This window comes from Diachasma alloeum, unplaced genomic scaffold (genome assembly GCF_001412515.2).
Source record: "Diachasma alloeum isolate Michigan unplaced genomic scaffold, Dall2.0 Dall_scaffold_00197, whole genome shotgun sequence".
Taxonomy (NCBI): domain Eukaryota; kingdom Metazoa; phylum Arthropoda; class Insecta; order Hymenoptera; family Braconidae; genus Diachasma; species Diachasma alloeum.
The window spans coordinates 758,834-784,171 of NW_021680362.1; the positions used below are offsets into that span (position 1 = coordinate 758,834).

General features: G+C 37.0%; 1 protein-coding gene across 6 annotated transcripts in view; it reads left to right on the top strand.

Moving 5' to 3' along the window:
* LOC107048794 (protein unc-13 homolog 4B) overlaps positions 1-25,246 on the top strand; it is a 31,201-nt gene extending 5,955 nt beyond the window's left edge. For 2 of the 6 annotated variants that reach the window (XM_015272192.1, XM_015272190.1), the window contains exons 3-10: positions 5,149-5,310; positions 7,462-7,708; positions 18,996-19,160; positions 20,518-20,696; positions 21,193-23,555; positions 23,905-23,994; positions 24,337-24,654; positions 24,740-25,246. In XM_015272192.1, the coding sequence (XP_015127678.1) occupies positions 5,149-5,310; positions 7,462-7,708; positions 18,996-19,160; positions 20,518-20,696; positions 21,193-23,555; positions 23,905-23,994; positions 24,337-24,654; positions 24,740-24,834 (3,619 nt within the window). In that variant the 3' untranslated portion in view covers positions 24,835-25,246. Of the gene's footprint in view, positions 1-5,148; positions 5,311-7,461; positions 7,709-14,503; positions 14,731-18,435; positions 18,746-18,995; positions 19,161-20,517; positions 20,697-21,192; positions 23,556-23,904; positions 23,995-24,336; positions 24,655-24,739 lie in introns of those variants that run through there. The other 4 variants (XM_015272195.1, XM_015272196.1, XM_015272193.1 and 1 more) reach the window with 4 other exon arrangements.
* Positions 25,247-25,338: the final 92 nt, after the last annotated feature.

Consider the following 25,338-nt stretch of genomic DNA (forward strand, 5'->3'; position numbering starts at 1 on the left):
GGTTTTATTAAAAAAAAAAAAAAAAAAATAAAAATAAACTTCTTTACTTGAAATAAATACTTTTTTTCTGAGAACTTGATAAAAACGTATTGGATACTAATAATTTATTATCACTTCAGAATTGAAATTGCCTGAACAAAAATTGAAAGAGAAAAATGCAATAATTATGAGGAGAGAATGAGGTGAAGAAAAATACCATTTTTATATATAGCATGCGGGGGGAGGAAGGGGGCGCTCGTGCGGGGCGGTTGAGCCCTTGAGTGCGTCGTTGATTTTTGGGGTGAAATCTTGGTTTTTTTATGAAATAATTGAGGAGAAGTGGTTTTGGGGGTACCTCTCAATGTAATCTACGGAGAGAGTAATGAATTGGGGGGTGAAATTGAACATTTTGGGGAGTTTTTCGACTGTTTTTGGGCATGCTGGCGGAAAGGTTAGGCTCGCCCACTGGTTTGTGTTGGGGGGGGGGGGGGGAGTGAGAGGGACTGAGTTTGTGGCGGCAGAGCTGGTTTAATGGCGCTTTGGGTGAATATGGCGTAGAGGTTAAAGCCAGGATTCTGGGATGAGCCACATGTGAATTATGTGGGGGAATGGCACTACGACGGGGAGAACGACGATTATGGATGGTTCCGGGATGTTTGGGAGTCACTGATCATGCTGGAGAGGAAGCTGGATGGGGCATGCAGTTTGTATTGGTGGCAAATTCTCCAAGAGAAATTTGGAAGGAAGAAAGTGTTAAACGGGTGGGAAAGCTGTGAACTGTGTGGGGTTGTCATCTTTTTTGGAAAGGACGGTTGTTATGATCGTGTGACTCCAGCGCACTGTGATTGTGGCGATTGAATGGGCGGGGGGGGGGGGTGTATCACTGGATGTGCTGCGGGGTCGGGAAGGGAGAGAGTACGACCAGGGGCAAAGAGGAAGCTGCATAAGAGCTGGGGACCGATATGGCACAGGCGTGCGCGGAGCAGGGAGAATTTTTCTCATTCTACATGTCGGGGAACGGCCGTAAGATGCTGGACCATCATTTTTTGTTACTGTCGTAACTATTAGTGCCAAAAATTCAAATAATAATAATAATACATGTCGGGGATCACTGGGACGGGGCCACGAGGGAGGTGGCGGCTGCCGAGAACGAGAGATGGCAGCACAGCGGCGAGATGACAACAGCCCAGGATGGACTGAAGTCATCAAAATTGCTTGGGGTAGGGCTGACCCGGTGTAGTAGGATCGGGCGATCCTAGGGTCTAGCTTAATAATTTGGTGCGGGTTAACCAAGCTAACAATTGTGTCGCAAAATTGCGGAGGTGGTTCCTTCGTGTTGGAGCGGCTTCGCTGAGAGAACGACCGTTTCCATCATTAACCACGACCAGGAGGCAGCGGTACCCTAGACTCATGGAAAGAGCTGGGGATATCAATCAACTGTAGTACGGACCTGTGGTATTCTCTCTTTACCTGGATGGACTGAAGACCTTGGACAACTAGCGGAAAATGGCTAAGCTGAGGCAACGTTACTTGGGGAACTTCATATTTACATATTTTTTCAGTGATTCTATATTGTATTACTTCAAAATTGTCAACGGGGATGGGGACAAAATGTAAAAACCCGAGAGGGTATACATGTGAAAATAAACATATATAGCATGCGAATATGGTTGAAACATCATTTTAAATTTCCTTTACAAAATACATGAAAATGTAATTTTTTTCAATAAGAAAATTGTTTATTTGATATAATTGATCCCTTTATTCTAAACATGTAAACAAGTTTATGCATTTCTAACAACGACATTCTTGAAACAAGTAAAAAGTTTCAAATAAAGATTTTTCCGTACTGACCCTCACTTTTCCTCGTCCAAGAATTGGTATTGGCCCTTCCCCTAACTCGTAAAAATGAAAATCACTACAGTTAACTATCGTTCACGATTAGTACCATGGGTTTTGGTTACTCTCGTGGTTGGCCAATCCTCGTCTTCAGCTCGGGCACAAACTGCACGCGATTAAAAACCTCATGGCACTCGCCCTAAAATATACTGTGTTTGATTCAAATGAACAATTTTTCTAGGTGCATGAAATACGCCAAACGCTGGTAAATGCTCTTAAGTTCAATACAAAACTTACCGAAAATCAAAACTTTTTGTCCGACTTTCAGGATCATGTCACTGAAAATTAGTCACGGAGCAGTAATAGATTTCTTATGCAATCAATTTTAGGACCGCGAGTTTCTAGAAATTGAAGAATTTCCCCAAGAACAGAAACTTTTTTTTCTGCGGGTCATGGTAGGGTAAACTGCCCAGTAGATGGACGCCTAAGAAAACCGCCCAGTAGATAGACGTTTGTTTTTTAGCAATTGAAAAAAAAATTGATCGAAAAAAAATCGTCACTCAGGGGTTAAGAATCACAACAGTTAGTGAAAATTCAAAGCAACAATTCACATTTCAGTATTTTTTTGCGTAATTTCCTATCCAAAAGTAGCTCGTCCATCTATAGGGCAGTGTCCATCTACTGCGTAGCTTACCCTAGACAAAAACTATTCTTGCGAAAGAAAGGATGTGAATTGAATACAAATGTTCGCATCTTAAAGAATAAAAGAAAACCTCGAAGAAGATGTGCAAATTGCGTATGAGATTACGAATGAAATTACAAATATAAGCATGAATATATAAAATTACGTATGAAATTACAAATTTCATTAGGAAACTTTCTTTATGGACGAGCAAAAATGATTCATTCTTCCCCACTCTCTCATTCCAATCAATTGCGTCCAAAAATCCAAAAATCCATACAAAACTTTTTCTCCTTCAAAATTTCCTCTCGACTTTCCTCTCAATTGACGCACACAAACCTTCGCCAATTCCAGGAAACACATCATCAATGCAATAAAATAGACACGATAAAACCCACCATCCATTCAATTTCAAAGTAAAGAAAGGCGTGTGTCATGCAATCGCATTAATTCGCAATAACAGGGGCTTTAACATCCAGCGAATGCGTCTAGCGATGCTGACTAGGGCAATAGATTTGCACACAGTTGTTTTTTTTTTTAGTGGAAAAATTCCTCACAAGGTCAGCGCCAGTCGAATGCTCTGTTTTCGCGAATCGATGTCAAGGATAAAAACACATTCTTTCGAAGAAAAACAAATTCCGCAGATTCTCAATTTCTCCATTCTCCTTGTTTTTTCGGAAAATAATCCGCCGAATACCTCTCGACCTCCAAAATTAATCACAATATTTCCCTCGAATTTTTTCCGTCAATTTTTACAACGAAGTTATCGGGAAATATTCCGATAATTTTGAAAGTCTCGGGATATTATATTGTGAATTTTCTCCTTCCTCGGTTAGCCCAATCAGAGTGCAGTATTCGAGGTTACGTGACACTTTCACCTCGATTTTATTTTGATAATTCACCAGGCTACTAGTGAATTATCAGTTATAATACCACGAGAACTTCAAAATGATCGGGTATTTCCTGATAGCTTCGTTGCAAACAAATGAGAGTTATAATTTTGAAGCTCGAGGGGTAGTCGCCGGATTATTTTCCACATGACCATTTCGATTAATACAATTATGGTGTTCGGTGTCATCGTGGTGCAATCGACAACTTTTTGTTATTCTGCAACGGCAACGGGAAAATTATCGACATAATTCTCTTCTAATTGGTGCACGGACCGTCAAATACCGGAATTCTATCGTCCAGAAGGAGGGGAAATAATCAAAATAATAATTCCACAGTTGCCTGCCAATTGTTTTCTCTCATTTTGGCATTTCCATTTGTTGAAAAAACTTATGTGAGGTTGAGTTGATTTGATTCGAGATAAAGAGTCATTCAAAATGAGTCGATTTGGTCACAATTCTTTACGAAAAATCGATAACAAAATTAACCATTTTTTTACTTTTGTAAGACGTTCGTGTAAGGGGCCACGTGACCTCGTCCAGTACATTCTGATTAGTCGAACCCAGGAGAAAGAAAATTCTCCTCCGAATACCCCTCGCCCTTCAAAATTCATCGGATATTTTCCCCCAGTTTCTTTGAGTATCAGCGATCGGGATGAGTTTTGCAGAAAAATCTGCAGTGAATTTTTTCTCAGAAAAATTTCCTGTTATTTTTATCCTGCAAACTCATATCCCTCTCGTTGCTACGCAATGCAGCTATGGGAAAATATCGGATGATTTTGAAGGTCTTAGAAGATTACAACTGAAAATTCTATACAATTCCAAATTGTTTAGCAGCAGAGAGTAGGAAATTCTCTAACTCACTTGAATTTTCAAATGTAATATGGATTCAACAACTTCAATCAATTATATTTTATTCTTGATTCAGGTTCATGCATATATTTGATTTCGGTATAAAATATACTCAATTCAGGTATATTCAGGTATACTTCTATTCCGTGATAGATTAGGACATTTTGCTCCAAGTGTAGGATTTTCGAAAGTACTATTTTAATAGAAATTACACTCACAATGCGATAATTCTTTCGGAATAAAATGGAGAAATCTATTTATGGGTCCAAATTTTTTATTCGTTCTCAGATTGAAAAGTGCACAAAAACTCGCTACACGTGTACCACCTGCGTCAGGATAATTTATACAATATTTTTCTCTCCGTGTACTAATCAAACGCAAACAAATGGTTCATGATATTTCATGAAAACGAATATTTGAAACTCATATTCCGCACGGAACTACGTGAATGGTATCGACTGTTTTTTTGGGGAAATTAATCACGCGCATGGTGCCATATGTCCACAATGGGACAAGTACGTATGACAGTTCTCTGAACGTCATAAGTGTGTGTAAACATCGCTATGAATGAATTCTCACGTTACTAGGAATGAAAAGTCAGGACAATCGTTCGTGAACGTATTATCGTTATCATGGAAATCGCATCCTCTGGTTTACACCTTCCTCCTACTTCTCTCATTTCGAACGGTTTCTAAGGAGGAGAATTCAGTCTGCGACAGACTGTGACGGGAGTGCGAATGTTCATGCTCCAGTATATATTGTACGAATGAGATATTTTTAGTGACTATGTAACTGGCGATTACGTACCGTGATAATTAAGCAATTGTGATTATGAAAGTGAAGGTTTATTATTGAGAGCTCAGGTATTTTACTCGAAGAATTATCTTTGGATTTGTTGAATTTTCGAAGGAAGGTGGGGGAGGCAACAATGGCACATTTCAATAAGTGTGATACTAAACATCCCTACTATGCAATTGCTGCATTTCGTATGAGCCAGAAAAGGGAAGACAGGCCGGTTACCGTAGGCAGTATATATTGGAAATTCGCTGCGCATAATTTTCTACATAAAAGGTGATTCAGAGTATATGTAGAGTTTGGAATGAGTTGGAGGAATGCGTTTGTGATGTCATCTAGGGATATTTGTGATGGTCTAACTGTTGTCAAAAATGTCAGCATGGTGGGTTATGAGAATTCGTCAAGTGACAACACAGAATGAGTCATGAACTGATCTCCGAATTATTGTGCGACTGCACTGATGGAAGGATTTGGTTGTTGTTAACGAGGCTTCTTGAGTGTTAGCATCATTGGTTAGTAGTTAACGAATGGCATTAATAGTTAAGAAGCCTCGTTAACAGCAACTAAATCTTTACATATTTTCTGTCAGTGTGATATGATGTCTCTGGAGTGAAGAAATTCCAGTGAATATCAAGAGATCATTTTTTCAGCAATGACGAGGCCCAAGAGAAAAGATTTGACATTTTTTTTAAACCGACTCGACTCACAGATACTCGCCGGATAATTTGCATTTCTGTAGCGAAGTATTGAAGCGGGATAAGTGTAAAAGAATTATTTTGCAGAAGTGCTCGAAAACTTGATAGAGCTCGGTAGAACTATTTTTTATAACGAAAAACGTATTTTCGGAAAATATATACGTTCCTAGTATACTTCTTCGCTGCAGATCTGTTCGACTATTCTAATTCTGTCACTGGACTATAGAATTCATAGTTGATTTAACATGATTAATTGGATTATTGGTCATCTATCATTGCTTGTTTAGCATTCACCGAGAAAAAAGTTTTCATTCCCAGAAATATGCCACTTATTTTTAAAAAGCTATTCCTAATTATTGGTGACACTCGACATTGACTATAGTTTATACCGTAGTGTATAACAGTAGTCACAGAGAAAAATTAGATTAACTTGAGAAAAAAGTTTCTAAATTTTAAAAATCGTGGTTCTAACCTTCAGTTTTCTAGAATCTAGAAACTTTGATGATTAATTTTAAACCAAAATATACTTCATTTTAGAAAAAAAAAAATTTCTAAAATCTAGAAAATTTCTTCAATTTTTGAGGGGGGATTTTGAAAAGAGGGGGAGGGGTGCTGTAAATTGAGAATTCACAACCAAAAAAATGAGTCGGTGATTTTTTCAAAAATATCTCCGAAATTAAGGAGGAAGCGAATTTTTACTGAAAGTTTGGCGGAGGGTTGTACATCGAGAATTCAATAAAGCTTCCCTCTCCCTTCTCTCATTTTTCCCTTCGTTTTAGAGATATTTTTGAAAAACTCACCGACTCAATTTTTTTGGTTGCGAATTCTCAATTCACAACCCCCCTCCCCCTCTTTACAAAATCCCCCTTCTTCACATGTGAAATTCCCGATATTTGGGTACCCCTCCCTACGAACAGGGCACTTACGCTCTTTAAATACCTCGGCTGTAATTTTTTAGTTCAATCTGAAAATTTTTTTAAATTAAGAAAAATTCAGCATTGGTTTTAGAAAATATTTGTTCTTAAAAACAATCCCAAAATTCGTTAGTTTTTATGATTCCACCAATGATAAAGCTTAAGAATTGGAGTTTCTAAAATCTAGAAACTAGTTTCTAAAGCTAATCCTCTTTTTTTCTCTGTGGTCTGAACAAAATGCCCCTCATCTTTCAGACAAGTACAAAATCTCTTGACGAAAGGTTTCTTTTCTCAGAGTGAGATATTTTCTTCCTGTCAATTATCGAGCCATGAATTTCTTTATTCAAGTAAAGACAAATAACCCCCCCATCGGGAAGTTAAAAACTTTTTGTTCTCATAAAAACTTTTTTTTTCTCAGCGCATCATTTAATCATCACTTCAATATACTCAAATCAATGGAAATTCGTTTTGCAATGAAATCTTGCGGTAGATTTTTCCTCCGCTTTAGCATGAATTCGTCAAAAAATCATTACGGCTTGTGTTGTGAAACTCCCGCTTGTGTTATCGTTGAATTTGCAGTAGCCGTTGGTATGTACTTACGCAGAGATGAATTTCCGTGTGGGAAGGCCAAACCATGCGAAATCATTGAGGCATGATTCCTCACGTGTTTTGGTCAATTATCACGTACCGAGTTATTGTGGCTCATAGCACTTAGCCATTTTGCAACTGAAGTAGGCCAGTAATCCTCGTGGGCAGCTTATGCACTCGCTCCAATTCGTCAGCCGGAAATGACTGAACAGGTCTTTGCATATTCGCAGGATTCAAGAGTCCGATGGGGGATTCTTCGAGAACCTGGGGACTCTCCTGGCGGAGAAGGCTCGGGCTCAGGAGGCGGTTGAAGGACCATTACCTCAGAGGTGTGGACAGAGGGATGACGACGAGGATGAGGATGGGACCAGTGAAGGCAACATTGACGAACCGACAGAAGCATTACTGGAGTCTGATAGTGACAGAGACGAGAATGAACGAGCACTTGATATTGTTGTCGGCTCCGTTGGATGGAACGTAAGTGATCTGTTATGATATCCTTAATCATCAGTGACGATGTCAGTACACATGCAGTTTTGTAACTCAACTGAGAGTTAACGTCAACGGATAAATTGATGAAAACGTAATTGACTTCTTTGAAAATAATTCAGACAGCACTTTTTATTGATTCTCTAAGTGAATACAAATTATAAGAATGACGGTGAAAACGTCAGCAGCAGAGTCATATTATTTTGTTGATCGTGGAATTATCTGGAGAACAAATTCAATAGAAAACCTAGTGAATTCACTAGAAAATTCTATTGGAATTCTATTGAAAAATTCTATTTGTCTTTTTGCCAATTCTATTGGATATTCGATAAGAAAAAGTCAATGGATTTCCAATTTCTATTTGAATTTTTCTCTTGAGATGTTTTCTGCAAGAATGCTTGGGCATCAATTTTCCCAGTGTTTTCCACTCGGATTCTGTAATGCAAAACACAATCCAGCGCTAAAAACTCAAGAAATTTTCTGCCCAATAATTGTAATACAAAAATCTCAGGAGAAAAATTCGAACGGAAATTCAAAATATATTGACTTTTTCCTATCAAATATTCAATAGAATCAGCGCAAAAAATAAAGAAAATTTTTTAATAGAATTCCAATAGAAATCCTATAGAAACCCGATAGAATTTCTGTAGAATTTCAATCGAGTTTTCTAGCGAATTCGCTAGGTTTTGCATTGAATTTTTTGATACGTTCTGTCAAGATTGAAATACTAAGGAATTTTTTCGATGGGATATTTACTCAGCAGTTTTGGTTTTAAATACAAAAATCCCTCATTCCTGAGTAATTGATATAATTAATACAGATTTTGGATTGATCTGCACAGAGACAAAAATCTGTTGAAATTTACCGTTTATCTCAGTAATCGTGTAACTCATTAACCCCTCATGATGTTCAATTAGGTCAAAAAATTTTTTGGGTGGGAAATCCTTTTCAGAGTTTGTAGAATGACCCAAGAGTCTTTTTCAAGCGTGATAACAACCTTTGTTTTTTCGAGCGGACGATTTTTGAAAAATGAAATTCAAAACATTGCGTACTCCCACATTTAATCCCTCATTGTGCGAGGAATTTCTAGGAATTTTCACAATAGGTTTAGTAGAAGAGGTAAGACTCTGATGAAAATCAAGATAATTTTGTGTCATTTTTGCTCAAAATTTTAAAATTTCTACCAGATTTGTTGCATTTTTTAAGAGATGGGACAAAGGTCTATTGATATTTTCTATTACAATCACTTATTTGTTGGATAATTATGTGACTAACAAAGATGATCTGTTTGATTATGACAGCAAACATGTAGTTTTGCAACTAAACTGCGAGTTGAATACTAGACAACAATTAATCAAATTTATTTTCTTGAAAATTAATTAATGAGAATTTCTTAATGAATTCTATTCATGAATATAAGCAATGACTGTCACGTTTTTAGTTACCTATCTATTATGATCATGATAAAATCATCTCGGAATGAGTAAGTTTGAAACATCAAACGTCATGAGATGTTTTATATGAAATTATATCTGCAAAAAAAAGTTCCGATATTTTGCAATAAAATTGTTTGGTCTCGAGACTATATATACATGATTAGCCAAGTTTTTAGACTCCCTTATAATATCAGTATAAGTACACGTACTTTTGTCATTCATCTGGGGCTCAAAATTCACCTGTGAAATAAAAAAAAATTGAAATTTCCTGGACAGTTTAGTAGTGATTTTGAGGAGAACGATATTGAATTGAAATTTCACTGAGAATTTCCTCCCTCCTCGGTTCACCCAATCAGAGTGCAGTGTTCGAGGACACGTAGGACCTTTACGTCGTTTTTATTTCGATTATTTTTCCCAATGGGATTTCGACCAATCAGAGCGCAGTATTTAAGGCTACCGAAGGCTTTTATTGCGGATGTTTCCGCATTTGAATTCCTTGCAGTATCTCTTCATTTTTTTACCTGAATATTCCGCACTAGCTCTTCATTTTTTCGGCTCATTTCAGATCGAATCTTGTATTCGACAGTCTATGAATATCTGATTATTCTATTAACATAATTTGTCCAAATCTTCCCTAATTCACCTTCTGATGGTGTCCATACGGAGAAAAAAATTCCAGAATTTTTCAGGCGAAATTCAGGCAAAAATTACCGTGCCGTCTGGTAAAGTGGGTTCAATTGTCTAGCACCAGAAAAATTCCGGTGCTGCATAGTAAAAATTCCGGTAACGCACAATAAAAGCTTGATCCCTGACTGTTTTCTATTACATGATAAATTTCATTCAATAGTTAAAAATGAGTAAACATTGTCATTCAGCATATCATCCTATTAATTTTATTTTAACCTCTCCTCCATATCCTCTCTCCCATATTAAAAGCGGAATGCGCGGCAAACGTATGTGGAACGTTTGACAGGCCAATGTATATCTACAGCGTTATACACCTCATGAAGCGAAAATAAAGGGCACTTATTTTATTTCTTAACCGTTTTATCACAACACTAATTAATATTTCACTGAATTGATATTATGAAAAACATTAACCTGGGGTTTCAGTAAGGAGATATGTGAGAGAGGAGGCTAGAGGAGGCGACGGAATAAATCATCTGGTCACGTTGAGGTGATGTTCGTGGTTGCGGAGGGGGGACGAAGAGTGCCGAAATCTTACGAATGCGCGAGCGGGTCCTAGGATTCTGGTAGAGCACCGGAAAAATTTGCCAGCCAGTGTCATAATTTTTCTCGTAATTTTCGTACAAATTCACTGTCGCTTCGATTTTAGCGTGCTGCACAAGAATTTTTCCCCGCATTTATCCGAAAAATGACTCGTGCAACAGTACTTTTTCCTACTCTTTCCGGTACATTTCGCCTTGAAAGACCATCTGAACCAACTTTACTGTGCGAGCACGTTCATTTTTCTCGTACATTTCTCTCCGCACTGCACTATGATTGGCCAAAATCCGATTGGCGAAAATAATCCGATAAATACCCCTCGACGGTGAAAATTAATCGGGTATTTCCCTCCGACCTCAAGAGCAAGCAAACGATCGTGTCAAGTTTTGCAGAACAATCCTTCAAGCAAGCGCTCATGATTTTTTAACCTGCAGAACTTGACACCCTCATTCGGTTACAACGCAGCTATCGGGAAATGCCCGATAATTTTGAAACTCCTGGGGTATTACTACTCAAAATTCCATGGAATACTAAATATTTGGGCAGTACGAAAACGCGTCTTTCCCAACTTGCTTGTATTTTCGATCGAACCATGAATATTCAATACCATATTGTGCAGAATTTCCCATTAATTGAAAATTTACGAATATAATGGCTTGTTCTTCCCATTTTCTGCTGATTTTCAACGAATTATTGATATGAAATTCAGAGTTTCCATCAATTTCATGAAATTGTGAATTTTGAATGATAAAATTGCTTGAAATTTCAGCAGAACTATCACTTGATTGAACTTTTCAAGAAGTCTACCCTAGATTTTAGTCAAAAATTTTTAATATTGTAATCAAAACGTAATTTATTACCTTGAGAACCAATTAGAGGGAATTTCTTTATTATTCCTACATACAAATACAGGCAAACAAACAATTCCATTGTGAAGGTAATGAGTCGAACTATTTACTTTGACCATCGTGGTATCATTAATAGTGAGTTCAAGACATAATGTCAAAACACATCTTTACCATATCTCGTTCTGAAATCTTGTATTCGTTAGATAAAATAAAATATTCAACGCATCATGGTCTGTTACTTATGGAGAATTTATCGAATTGGTGACTCAAGTAATTACTCCAGAGACATTTTGTAATAAAATCATTCCTTATTAAAATGATTGGCTAATAAAAAAATACTACATTTCTTTTCTTCTCGATAATGCTTCAATTTATCACCACTAAACTCTTACATTAAGACGTGAATTGCATACCGAAGTGGTATTCTATAAATCATTCGATATCTCTGAAAACTGCTCCACATTTCGAGAATTATGTTATCATCTTTACACAATCCCACAGTGTTCAAAGCAACACGTTTAATTATTCCAGATGAGAGTGAGACCTCAAGACATATTTCGCACGAAATTTAGCTATTCACTCTTACATAATACCGATAAAGTGATTCAAAGGACAGATTAGGGTTGTGAATGCTCCTCAACTACATACTCAGAGTATTAGCTCAGTCACCGTGTATGACAATGCTATGAAATTTCGATTCAAGTCAAGTCAAGTCAAATAATGTTTATTAACATAAATACGAATATTTACAAACAATAACAAATGTTTACAGTTTTTATAGACAGGACTTTATGAAGTATAGCGACAGCCCAGGGGCTTTAACATATATTTTACATGGTGATTATGAGAGGGGGTAACAAATTGAAGGTTGCGGGTGAAGAGGACATTCGGGATAGGGAAAATAATTTTTAGAAAAAAACCCTATTTCAAACCCTATTTCATTCGAATTTTAACAGAATTCTCTTGAAATTCTGTAAAAAATTCACACGGTCTTTCATTTTACTACTGAGAATTATGCAAATTTGCCGTGCGTTTTTCAAGAGAGATTTTTTGATAGAAAAAGAAGTCAATAGATATTTTTTTTTTATTTCATTTTTAGTCCCATCGACGGAGTCATTGGCGACTATTTACAGAACAGAGAAAAAATAAATTACAATGTAATGAAATACAATCAATAAATGTTTTCTCTTTATTCTTTTCAGCTTTTTTCTGCAAGAATTCTAGAGTCTAAGTTTTTCAAGTTTTTTTTATTCATTTTGTAATGATGAACAAGAAGGGACAGAAACAAATGATCAAATTTATTCCCACGAATTTTTATTGAAAACAAAACTCCAGGGCATTCAATAAAGTAATTGATTTTTTGCAGATTCTACTGTAAACATCCGCAGCTTTCCTTCGTATTTTTCAAAATAGCAATATTCAGTCCGGGATACCGTATAAAAAAAGGTGATAGATTTTTCCTTCTATACAATTTATTCAATCGTGACATTTCCTATAGAATTTCCTCTGCTCAAATTTTCTGAAGTTTTTTTGTTTGATTTTCTTGACGGAAAGAAAAAAATTGAATGAAAAAAAAATTGGAAAATTTGAGCCGAGGAAATTCTACAGAAAATTTCTCAGTAGAATAAATTGTATATAAAAATCGAATCCTATTATTTTCTACAGAATATTTTCTATTGAACATTCCAATAGAATCGGCCAAAAACTAGTAAAACCTTTAATAAAAATCCAATAAATTTGGCTACCGGATGTGTTAGATTTTTCGTAAGGCCCGGTGGCCTGGCGTAGTGGTTAAGGCCGTTGCCTCACAACGGATAGGTTCCAGGTTCGATTCCTGGCCGGGTAGAATGGTGAGATCTAACCATTTTTAAAGTCTTGATCAATCGCCATATAGTCTCATCAGACTCGAAGCGATATAAAATAAGCATAAAAAAAAAAAAAAAAAAGATTTTTCGTATATAATACCACAAGAGCTTCAAAATTGTCAGGTATTTCCCGATAGGTTGTTTGCAAACAAACAAAGGAATCAAATTGTTCAGGTTAAATTTTTTCCTGAAAAACTTGACGACTTCGTTTGTGTGCAAAGAACCTATCGGGAATTGCTCGATAATTTTGAAGCTCGAGGAGTATTCGGGAGGGAATTTTCCCATCTAAATGTCGGCCAAAAGAATTGCACTATTAGATCAAATCCATCTAACAGTTCCAACCAGGGGTTCATTCGACCACGGAATCTTTTGTTTTCCACAAATATAGTCAACATGAAAAATTACCAGTTGAATTATCAAAAATTATCAGCTGAATACCGGGTTGACTATATGAAATAACAGTCGAATAGTGCAATTCTATTGGCTGACATTTGGATGAGGAAAATTCCCTAGAAAATCGTGACAAATGTTGCTATAAAAATGATAATTGTGGAGCGAAATGTAATTCAGTGAAAACATACTGGTTTTTAGTGGATAGTTACGATATTCTCGATAAAAAAACACATCCATGGTTGCAAAAATTATCTTCCTGTTTATTAAAATTTTCCACACCGACAGGATATTTTTTAACTTCCCGATCCGTAGAGAGGAAGTTATTTGTCTTGTACCCATCTGAAGCTCATCGGGAAGGACGAAAGTGAATTTTTTACCAAACGGGTTCAGTAAAAATCATTCTCCGTTGTAGAAAAATTATACGAACAATTGTAGCAATTATTCGCGTTCACTGGGATAATTTTTGATGGAATTCAGGGCAAATTTTATAATTTCGGTACAAATCACCTTCACGTTCAACAAATTCTCCCGGGCCAACGGAGTAAAATCACTATTAATCTCGCACTTTTTCCCCCTATTTCTGGTCAAAAAGTCCTGAAACCGAATTTGCTCCACGATTACTTGACATGTTCAGTAATTTTTCTCAAAAATTTTTCTTCACGTTCGTTAGATTTTTCCATGAAACTTTTTTTGTGAATGTCGGCTTAGATAATACTCAACTTTAACGAGTCTCTCGGATAACAACTGTAACCGCGACAATGAATTGAGATCCGTTTCAAGGGTAGCTATTCCAGGAGACAGTAGAATTTCGAATGTAGAGAAATGTCGGCTATAAATTTGGCGGGCCAAGGGTACTAGGTGGGGATGAACGGGGAATTGTAATCACTCCCGACTCGGGATGATTCGGGTTTTTGCGCTTGCGTTCGTGTGACGTACGTGGTGCAACACCACCACGAGGAGTCGGTGTTTGAAGCATTGGCTATTCCTAGCAGTGTTCAGTCCGACTTCGTCTCGTCTTCTCGATTTGTCTTTTCGTTGATTTCTTCTTCTTCATGCTCCTTCGGTCCGTGATTGATAATCCTCTCGCTGGAGGATAAACCAGTGAATGAGTGCATTCTGACACGTGCGCCAGGATACAGAGATGCTCGTTTAAATTTGTCATTATTTAATCTGTGTTGTGTCAGTGAGATTAGCGGTTTAAGGAGATTACTCTTCATGATCTTTACCGGTTATTTGCTCAAGTGGGTGACAAAAGATGGATCAAGTGTTTGTGGGAGTTGAGATTGTTCTGGAATTTTTTACTTTTGGGGCTCGACAGATTTACATTCTTTGGAGATTATCTCTGCAAATTTTTTCAGATACCAACAGGGTGTTTCAAAATTTTGAGAAAGGCACTCGTCTAGGGAATAAATGCATAATTAATTACGCTTTCCGACCCAACTGAAATTTTCGAATGACACTTTTTAGAAATCACACTCGTTTGGTCAATAAATGCAAATATCTGTAGGATTCAAGGGCGTTCTGGAATTTTGATAGTTTTGGAACTCGGCACATTTACATCATTTGGGAATTTTCTCTGCAAATCTTTCCAAATGCAAAGGGGATATTTCAAAATTTTGAGCAGAGCACGCGTTTAAAGGAAATGAATGCACAATTAATTATGCTTTTCAGCCCAACTGAAATTTTCGAATGATAATTTTTTAAATTCTCACTCGTTTGGTCAATAAATACAAGTGTTTGTGTGAGTTGGGACGGTTCTGGAATTTTTTATTTTTGGAGCTTGGTACATTTAGATCATTTGAAGATTATCTGTGCAAATTTTTTGAGATGCAAACAGAATATTTCAAAATTTTGAAAAGGACATGCGTTTAGGGAATAAATGCACAATTAATTACGCTTTCCAGCCCCATTGAAATTTTTGAATAACACTTCTTAGAATTCTTACTCGTTTGGTCAATAAATACAAGTGTTGGTGTGAGTTAGGGCTGTTCTGGAATTTTTTATTTTTGGAGCTCGGCACATTTACATCATTGGGAAATTATTTCTGCAAATTTTTTGCAGATGTAAATGAGATGTTTAAAAGTTTCGAGAAAGCCACTCGTTTAAGGAATAAATGCACAATTAATTACGCTTTCATGCTACAATGAAATTTTTGACTGACACGTTTTAGAACATTTAAATTACGTGAGAAAAATTTGACAAAAATCATGAATATTCAGTGACTTTCAAATTACATTTTGCACAGAATTATTGTTTCTTTAAACATCCGTTGTTTATAATTAAATAATTGGAATTATTTAAACTTTCGGAAACCGTTTTTTAGGGATGAAATTGATTTCTGGTAATATTTTGAGTATGAATAAATTTATTACAATTCCGACCAAATGATTTTTATGGTGGAAAATTAATTGTTTACAAATTATCTATAGGAAATGCTTGTGATTTTAAAAAATTGTAATTTTTTATTTATTTCATCCACCTTCCTCCAAACGTAAACTTTCTAATTTTTTTCAGATTTTTAAAATGTTTCCCAACCATTCAATATCGCGATTGAAATTCAAAGCTCAACTAATAAAACCATTGCAAAATGTCCGGAAACTTGGGGTCAAATGGGGCTCAAATGAAAGCTCTGATGTTCGACTACAAGAGTAGAAAACCTTTTCACTGGAGGGAAAATAGCCAAAGTACTTGTATATCCTTAATAATGATTTCATCGAAAAATCACTAGTTCTCAGAAAAACGCCGATCCTAGAAATTTAATGTTCGACTTAAATAATTATTCCATTTCACCATTGAATTTGATCGGAATCTTGGCAAGTCTTGGTTCGTCTTGGTTGATTCATTGGGAAAATGAAGATGGAGTTTAAAAGCACTTTACGAAATTATCATTTATGTTTTCGGTTCATTCGTCGGGCTGATTGTACCTTCCTCCGGCAAATTCTTTCATCATCATCAACCACTTCCACTTCGGCATTGAACGGTCCAGGCGGTAGATTAGGCTCGTTGGTGCTCCTGACACCTGGGTCATTCAGTTGAAATGAATATAAATATTTCGCACGAAGTCTCTGAAGTAGAAAACGGCGAGGTAAAATTAGTCCATTGCATAACGGTTGAAGGAATTATCGGTGTAAAAATAACTCGACGGGGAAAATTTTTAAATGTAGAGCGGGTTGTTGGTATGTCTGGACATGCCTTGATGTTCAATCAGTTAATTGTCGACATATCAACTTTCATTGAATACAATTGTAGGAGCATATGAACGCGACACGGTTACAGCACGAGTTTTGCGAGTTTAAACGGGATGCGGCCCAGATAGAAGCGCTAATATCTAGAATTTTGAGTTGTACACCTGCCCATGAAACACTTCTACCTGTTGATTGCCAAAAATTACGAGAATCGAGGGGATTTCAGCCAATGGATCGATCTGCTAAACACGCACAACTCATTCGCAGATAAAAAAACTCAAATTAAACTCGAGTAAAAGAATAGTTTTCGATGTTTTTTTATTTCTGTTGTGATGGCAGTGAGTCAAGTATTTGGAGACAACTACTGCCGCGTTCTCACGATTCTTTGATGCTTCAATTATATTTTCAGTTGAGCAAAGCGAAAAAAAAAACTGGGAAACAGAAAAATTATCATTGATTTTCGTGTAAAATTACGGAATGGAAACAAATGATAAATTTAAATTTTCTATTTTTCTTCAAGCAATCCAAACCGACGGAAATTTTAAGATCCTCAGATAACACATTTTCCGATGAGATTGCGTGACAATAATATGATAGACTTTACACTCTTTGGCATGATAAAAAATTTCTTTTATCATTGTATCGTGTCATTATATTTTTTGTTCAAATATTTTTCTTTTATGAATGGATGGGATTGTTTCAACTTCTGAAAAAATCAGTTTTTTATTATCGAGTCCATTTTGAAGTAAAAATAAGTTCAGTATGGTTTTTTAAAAATAATTTGTACGGTAAAAAAGATGATTTGCTTTCAATTTTTAAAATAGTTTTTAACGCTTCAAGCCCGGAAATAAACTTTTGACATTAAAATGTTCAACTAATTAAATCATTGTAAAATCTCCGGCTGTGACGTTCAACTCCAATAGGAGAGATTATAATAAAAAAAATCCCAAAGGACTTTGTTATCCTTACATATACATTCATTTAAAAAAATGAGTGATTCCGAGACAAAATGTCAATTGATCTTTCGTGAAGCTGCAAAAGATTCCACGAAAAAATATCTCTTAATAGCATTTCTTTGTACCACTCATTGGCGGAATAATTTCATTTAAAAACGATCTTGTTATTCACTGTTTCACGACACAATTCATTGAAAAAATAAACGAGTTAAATTGGAGTGTAAAAACAAATTAAGTCCATGTGGCATTCAACAGTGAGCAAGTTCATGAATATGAAGTATGAAACGGACTAATTATTATTATTATTATCATTATCATCAGTTATCGATAATCATAATAATTGGAATTATCATTCAAATGAATACAAAAAATAGAGTATATTTGATGATTGATTCTCATTCTTCCAAATAATCAGAAAAAAACAAAAAAATCGTTTTCAATTCATCTCTCCCCTTTTTGGCAATTACACGATACTTTAATAAATTCATTCGTCACAAGCTAATTAAAACACCCAACACAATCGGATATGCAAGGAACGGGGTGAGGGAGGTCGTGTCCGTATTATCGACCGTAAAGGTCGACTCCACAGTTCATTCTCGTAAAAACCCGATGGATCTGTAAATCGCTGAATTTCCCCGTTGCATTTGTGTGATTCCCGCCTACCAGTTGGTTCGTCTAATCAATCGGTCAAAGTTGAATCTCCGGAAAATCTTAAGTGCTCAAGACAACAGAACCGTCACCTAATCCCAAATGAATCTGGGCTGTCGAGCACGTGCACATATTAGAGTCCATTTGTTTTCTTCAGATAAATAGTTCAAGTGTCAGCGTATTCCATGAGCCGTAAGAAAGTATTAACGATCCTTGATCATCGGGAATTAGATGAGAAAATTGTTTCAAAGATTTCGACGTGATTGAGTGCTAAATTCAATTGTGAATCGGAGTTTAGATAGTGTCGTCCCATGAAATGTGCAATAGACAGTAGAAAATTGAACACAATGGTCGTGACGAGGAACCTCAACGGCATGTGTACTATAACCCGAAGTAGGAACACCTTCCGGGGTATTCCCAAGGCAGAACTAGAGCGCAAGACCAATGCGATTCTTCAGGCTATGACGGTGAGTCAAAGAAAATGGCTGGAAGCAAATGCAATGGCTAAAATCAACATTTGCTTATCAATCTAATGCCTCGACGGTTCCATCTACGATAAACCATTGACCCACTAAGCAAGTTGATGATACTGATAACTCCTTGAGTGTGGTTACATAAATCTATTTGTGATATATTGCTGCTACTTTGGAGGAATCAATCATACATCTGGTATGTTGAGTAATTTTGAGATTTTATTGGGCCTTTTCTGGGTTTCAGATTGAGGAACTCTATGCAGCTCTGGTTTACATGACTCAACATCAGATTGGGTATGATGTTTCCAATGAGTGTGGAGTTGATGCACTTCTTAATCATCTGCAGCAGGCGTTCAAAGTGGATAATGAGATGCACGAGCAAGTGCTTGAGGAAACACGAAATATGGAGGTGAGTGAGGGTGAAAAGTTTTGGGAATAGACAAAGTTTTGGGGAACTTGTCAGGTGATTATACTTGTAGGTCATCTACACTGAAAGAATAAACAACCGAATATCACAAAAATAATTTATTGAACTAAGAAAACAGCATAAATACTCTAACAGAATTAATACTCCAATCGCCAGCATGAACTTTCAAATTCTTCCAGTTCCTCCAGGCCATTTCGCTGTTTTCAACAATTTTAATAACCAAAAATGAAATAAACTATAATTTTCCACTAATTTGCGAACGTTTTAAATGGTACATCAACTTCTCATCAGGGCAGTTTATCAAATTTCCATATATTTAAAGAAAAAGAATTTTACTTAAAAATTCCATAACAAATTTAGAGAGAACCACGAGAAAACGCGAAATTGCTGAAAACCGCGAAATGGCCTGGAGGAATAGGCGAAATTTAAAAGCAAAGATATTCGATCAACCCGCGAGAGGTTTCAGAGAAGAAAACGGGGCTCTTTCGTAAGCAGTATAATACTAACTAAAAAATTGAATACTATTTCCTTATCGAAAGAAGGTAATATTTTCGATATAAGGATGAAAGTTTAAAATAACAAAATTAGATGATTTAATTTTTTAACTCACTGCGTTCAAGAGCAAATGACGGTCGTTTTTCTAGAATATCTGAGGATTTTCTTTTGCATGGCTTTTGCATTCATTCGATATGAAAGCCCATGATTCGTGATTCAGTACGTCGAAGCTTTTAGTATTTTAAGTCATTTTCCGATCGTTTAACATGAAAAACAACTATTTCTGAAACTAAGACATTCTCAATTCATCGTGAGGTGTTCATGTTCAAGTCATGAACAGTTCACAAAATTTGTACATGTCCTATATTATTATTCAGAAATCTTGTTCCAAATCATTCGCCCCTGAAGATGATATATTTGACTGAAAAAATTCGTTTTGTGGTATAAGGTAATTTTTTCTCTCAGTGTACTTGAGAAAAAAAAGAGACAGTGTACTTTGTACACCGTCTCATGGTGAATTTTTCTGAACCATTTATATTTAAAGACATCAACAATAATAATTTGCTAATGAATATTGTACCCAGCTCTTCAAATTTTTGAAAAATATTTTTGGCATTAGTAGCTTCAAATAGATTCGTCGAAATGGGCTCTTGAAAGTGATTCACTTAATTCGAAAAAAGGTTTCTTGAAAACAAATTTTGCGAAATGACTTCATTTTGTAGATATTTTTTTAGTAATAAATGAATTTGAAGTCATTTCGTTCGATTAACTAAATGAATGATTAACACTGGCTCGATGGTGTGATTGGTTTGATAATATAATTGTTTACGATCGGTATATTCAGGCACCCGTGATGCACCTGAATGTCGAAGTGATCGAAGCCAAGGAACTCATCTCCAAGGATTCCAATGGCAAGAGTGACCCGTTCTGCGCACTCTATCTCGAATCAGCTCCTACCAGGAGGTACAACACAGCTGTGAAGACAGCAACGTTAGCACCAATTTGGGAAGAACATTTCGAACTGTAAGTGCGCAGTTGAAACAGAACATAGGGGAGATACTCCTGTTATCTAAACACATAAGATAATTTTGTTGTGTATCCTATCCATAATACAATATATCCTATTAATTCTTTATTGGTTTTAACATGATTATGAAGAAATGGTTCTTTTCCCTCCTAAAATTAGTTTTGCTTGACCCTCCAGTGCTGCTAATGCACAACTCCTCGGGTATTAAGTTAATAAAGAGTTGTGAATGCTTTCATCCAAGAATACTGACGATGAAACAATCAATTCGACACTATTCCTTTCTTAGTTTCATTCATCCTTTTGCAAAAATAATTCAAATCAAAACTATTATTAAAGATATCACCTTATCTTCTAATGAAGCATTTAGAGAATCTTCCTCCAAATTCACAACCCTCTCTCTGTTTTTCTCTGTTGGCATCATTTCACAACAATATTACATCCCTCAACCGACCGAAACCAAAATAAATATGCCATAAATATCTCTCATTCCAGACCTCTAGAAGATGCTGAAAACGACACCCTTTGCCTAGAAGTCTGGGACTTCGACGCAGCAGAAACCGTCCCAGAGAAGATGAGCAAAGTGAAAGACGTCAAAGGAGTCCGAGGTCTCGTCAAACTCGCGAAAGAGATCGCAGTTACGGCCACAACTGGCAGCCACGACAACGAATTCATCGGCCGAAGTAGAATCCCGTTACGAGACATCCCAGTGACAGGCCACACGATGTGGTACGCCCTCGAGAAGAAAAACAAATCGAAGCGTCGAGGAGTCGTCAGACTCCGACTAGCCTTCAGTGCAGAACACAATACTCAAGTAGCAGCTCAAGAGCACCGACACCTCATCAGAATCCTCCTTCTTCACGAACTCGAAACCGAAAAGTTGGAGAAGTATTGCTGGTGTGGGAGGTGGTCAGCCCCGGCAGAAGCCCTTATCCTCCAACATTCAGCGCAGAGAGGACTCCTTGCAAGAATCGTAGCCCTGGCCCAATGGGTTGAATACTCTAGAATTCATCAGCAACATCCGTTAAACTTTGCAGTCTTCAATAAACTCGCAGTTGAATTAGTTAGACCCCTCGAAAACTCCCTCTTTTCAAGTGACGAAACCAGACTCTTCTGGGACGCCACCAAGAAGATCATCTACTCCTGCCTGAACAGCATCAGAAAGATTCGAAGACTGGCTCCTGGAGACAAAAACGTCATGGCGCAAATGGGGGCCATTTTAGGGATCCTCTCGTCGATATCTTCTCTGGAAATCCCAAAAGACTTTGACTTGTTCCCTCCAAAGATGTTTGGATGGTTTCCAGAGCCGGATGGAACCCCAGTAGATGTCATAAAGGGATTAGAATACACCGTGATCCAAGGAGGGGCCGAATGGTTCGATCACATCCTTAATAACAATGCGCCCGAAGCTGACACGGATGACGACGCATTGAAGTTCCACATCAAAGTAATCCAGTTAATCAGAGCAGATCTCCAGAGAGCGATAGAAGTCTATGACAGGATGTTCATCAAGAAAGTCAACTTCCCATACGCAAGGACTTTGTACGTCTACTATGAGAAGAGAATCAGTGACATGTGCACGATCATAATCGAAGATGTCTGTCTCAGGCTCAAGAGAATCGAATTAGAAAAGGATGACGATACAGACCTGACTCTTGGCACAACTCTTTTTGAACTCTACCTGACCCTCCAAAGATACTCTGTGTTAGGGACAGTATTTTGTCTGGACGGTCTCGAGCATTTAAAAATTCAGAGTTATCACGAGTGGTTTAGAGCTGGCGTTGCCCACTGGTTGGATATAGCAGTGTACAAAGCATTGAAGAGAATCTCCCGAGCTGTTGAATTTGATACCCTTCAACCTGTCGACTCAAACGTACAGTACAGTTCAAGTGCAGTTGATACGTTAACGATATTTTACCAGATCAAAGTCTTCTGGACGCAACTAGCGTGGCCCGATGTCGAGGGATCATACACATTCATCGCTAAAATTATTGATGACATTTGTAAATGTTCGATTTCTTATGCGGATATGATGGCAGCTAAGGCGGAGAAGGTAGACACACAGATTCAAGAGTCTGAGAATAATAGTAGTGTTTATGATAAGAAGTTTGAGGTGTCTACTGCCTGGTGCTTTGCCATTAATAATATTGACTATATTAGAACCTCGATTGCACCATTGGCTAATGATCTGGGACTGCAGACGATCATCGAGACGCTGGGAGAGAACAAGACTCAGCAAGAGGCTGATCGGTGTCGGCAAACTCTTCAGTTAATCATTGATAATGCTACTGATACCGTTAAGAATAAGATCATTGACCTGCTGGAGGTTGTGGCGAACAAAATGCAGCCTGCAATGAGCAGGTACCTCATGGAAGGAGCCGAGTTGATTGATACTACCAGCAATGCTATGGATCGCTTGCTTCAGTATTTAGACTCCAACATCACGACGCTGCATGATAATCTTAATGAAGACAATTTTGAGAGGGTGTTGCTCGTCATCTGGGAGATCATGTCTCAGACTCTGTTTCAGTTGGTCAACAGCAACTTGGAAAAGAGGAGACCACCCTCTTTCTACTCGAATCTCCATAGGACTCTTCATACTTTAATTAGGTTCTTCAATTTGGGCGCCGATGAGACTGCGAATGTTCAGGTGCTTAAGAAGATTGAACGGCTGTTGAATCTGCACGGATTGGAGACTGCTGAGCTGATCCATCGGTATCATCTGGAGAGATTCAAGGAACAGAATGAGATGGAGGACGCTCTACACGGAATGTTGACGGTTAAGGCACATTTTGTGGAGAATTCTCTGGTCGTGCAGATTTTGAATGCTAGGAATCTCAAGGCTATGGATAGTAATGGTGAGTTTAGTTGAAACTTGGAAATTCATTCTTCTGCGTTGAAAAGGTGGAACTTAACGAGTGAAAATGTGACTTTACGATAATCAATAATTTTGGAAGGAAATGTCAATAGGTCTTTCTTACTGATTTCATTCCAAGATGATGATGAAGTTAATATAGAAGTCAGACTTTACTTATTCTTTGACGTTTCATAAATTCAACGCAGATTCAGAACGTATTTGTCTTTTGGAAGGTGGAATTTTGCTTTGGGAAAAGTGATGAAGAGCTGGAGAGATGAGTTTGTCGATTGAAGGGAGTTTTGCGTGGGGTGGAATGGGTTTTGAATTATTTTTTTGTTTCGATTTTGTAGGAGATTTTATAGGCAAGCTGTCAACTCTTGAGAGAAAACTGCATTCGAAAAGTAAACAGACTAAACAAAGACTGAAAGAGGTGAAGCCAAGTATGTAGCGAATGCAATGACAATTGTTAAGATTCCCTTGTAATCGCGATGAATATCACAGAATTATTTGCTTGTTAATTCTGCTCTGGGGAGCTATCGGGATAATTTACGGCTGCATGAATGGCGATCAAGATAGATTTTCCATTTGAATGCTGTGAATCCCAGGGTCATCAATCAGATTATTGAATGCAATGGAATTTACGAATTTTATGAGCCATTGTTATCTGAATTACTTAATGGAAAGAAAAGCCTCATCGTGCATGTATCCATGCCAGTAGGGATTTCCAATCCTTGTAAGGAAATCCTTTAGATATTATAATTTTACTATTTGATGTTTTGCAGGGAAATGTGATCCCTACGTTAAGATTCGACTTCTCCCCGAGGAGAAATTTTACGATGTTAAGATGCCAAAGACTCATGTGCAAAAAGAAACGCTATTCCCACTTTTTGATGAGATTTTCAACATTCCCCTGACTCCTGAACAACGAAGCATCGAAGATGCTATTGTGGTTTTCGAGGTCAAGGACAAGGACTTTCTGAGAACGAAATTCATGGCTGAAGCGTTCCTTCCGTTCAGTGAGATCGAGGACACTGGGCATGAGCGTGGACTGGAGTCACTTGACCAGACTCATCTGAAGTTATCGCGGCCTGTCGATAAGAGTGAGTGTTCTATAATAATAGAAATGAATCATTGTTTCTTGTGAATTTTAAATTGCATATTGTTTATCTTCATTTCTATTTTCAGCTACTGATGTAATTCGTGCCTTAGAACATCGAAAAGGAGACAATCAAGCGACGGAATTCATCTCAAAACTCAACGCAAAGTCAAACACGAGATAATTCATACCTAAAAAGAAATTATTCTTCCGAAAACTTGTACTTCAGAATTTATTTTTATTCCTAAAGTTTTATCCATCTGTTCTAATCAATGTGAATTTTATCGATGGAGGTCAGACTTTCGTATAACTGATACGTAAAATTGTAGGCTGTGCTGATCAACGATGTATCCAAGAGTTTTAATCATTCAATGATGTTTTGAAACACATCTGTTTAATTTTTTAATGGGAAAATGAAAGTTAATTGCGCAGCTTCCGAGCTTGAATCAAATTAGTCCTTTACTCGTTCAATGGACATTCTCAAACAAGAAATACACTCATCACCATTGTTATGCTAATTACATGCTCGATTTGTAAATAACTACTTTACTTTGTAATAAAAATATTTATATAATAAAAAAAATTGAATGAGGAAATTTTTACGGAGGTACAACCATATCTCATATAATTATTATACTCAGCATGCGGAGCTTAACATATGAATAACTCCAGTTTCTTTGGAAAAAAA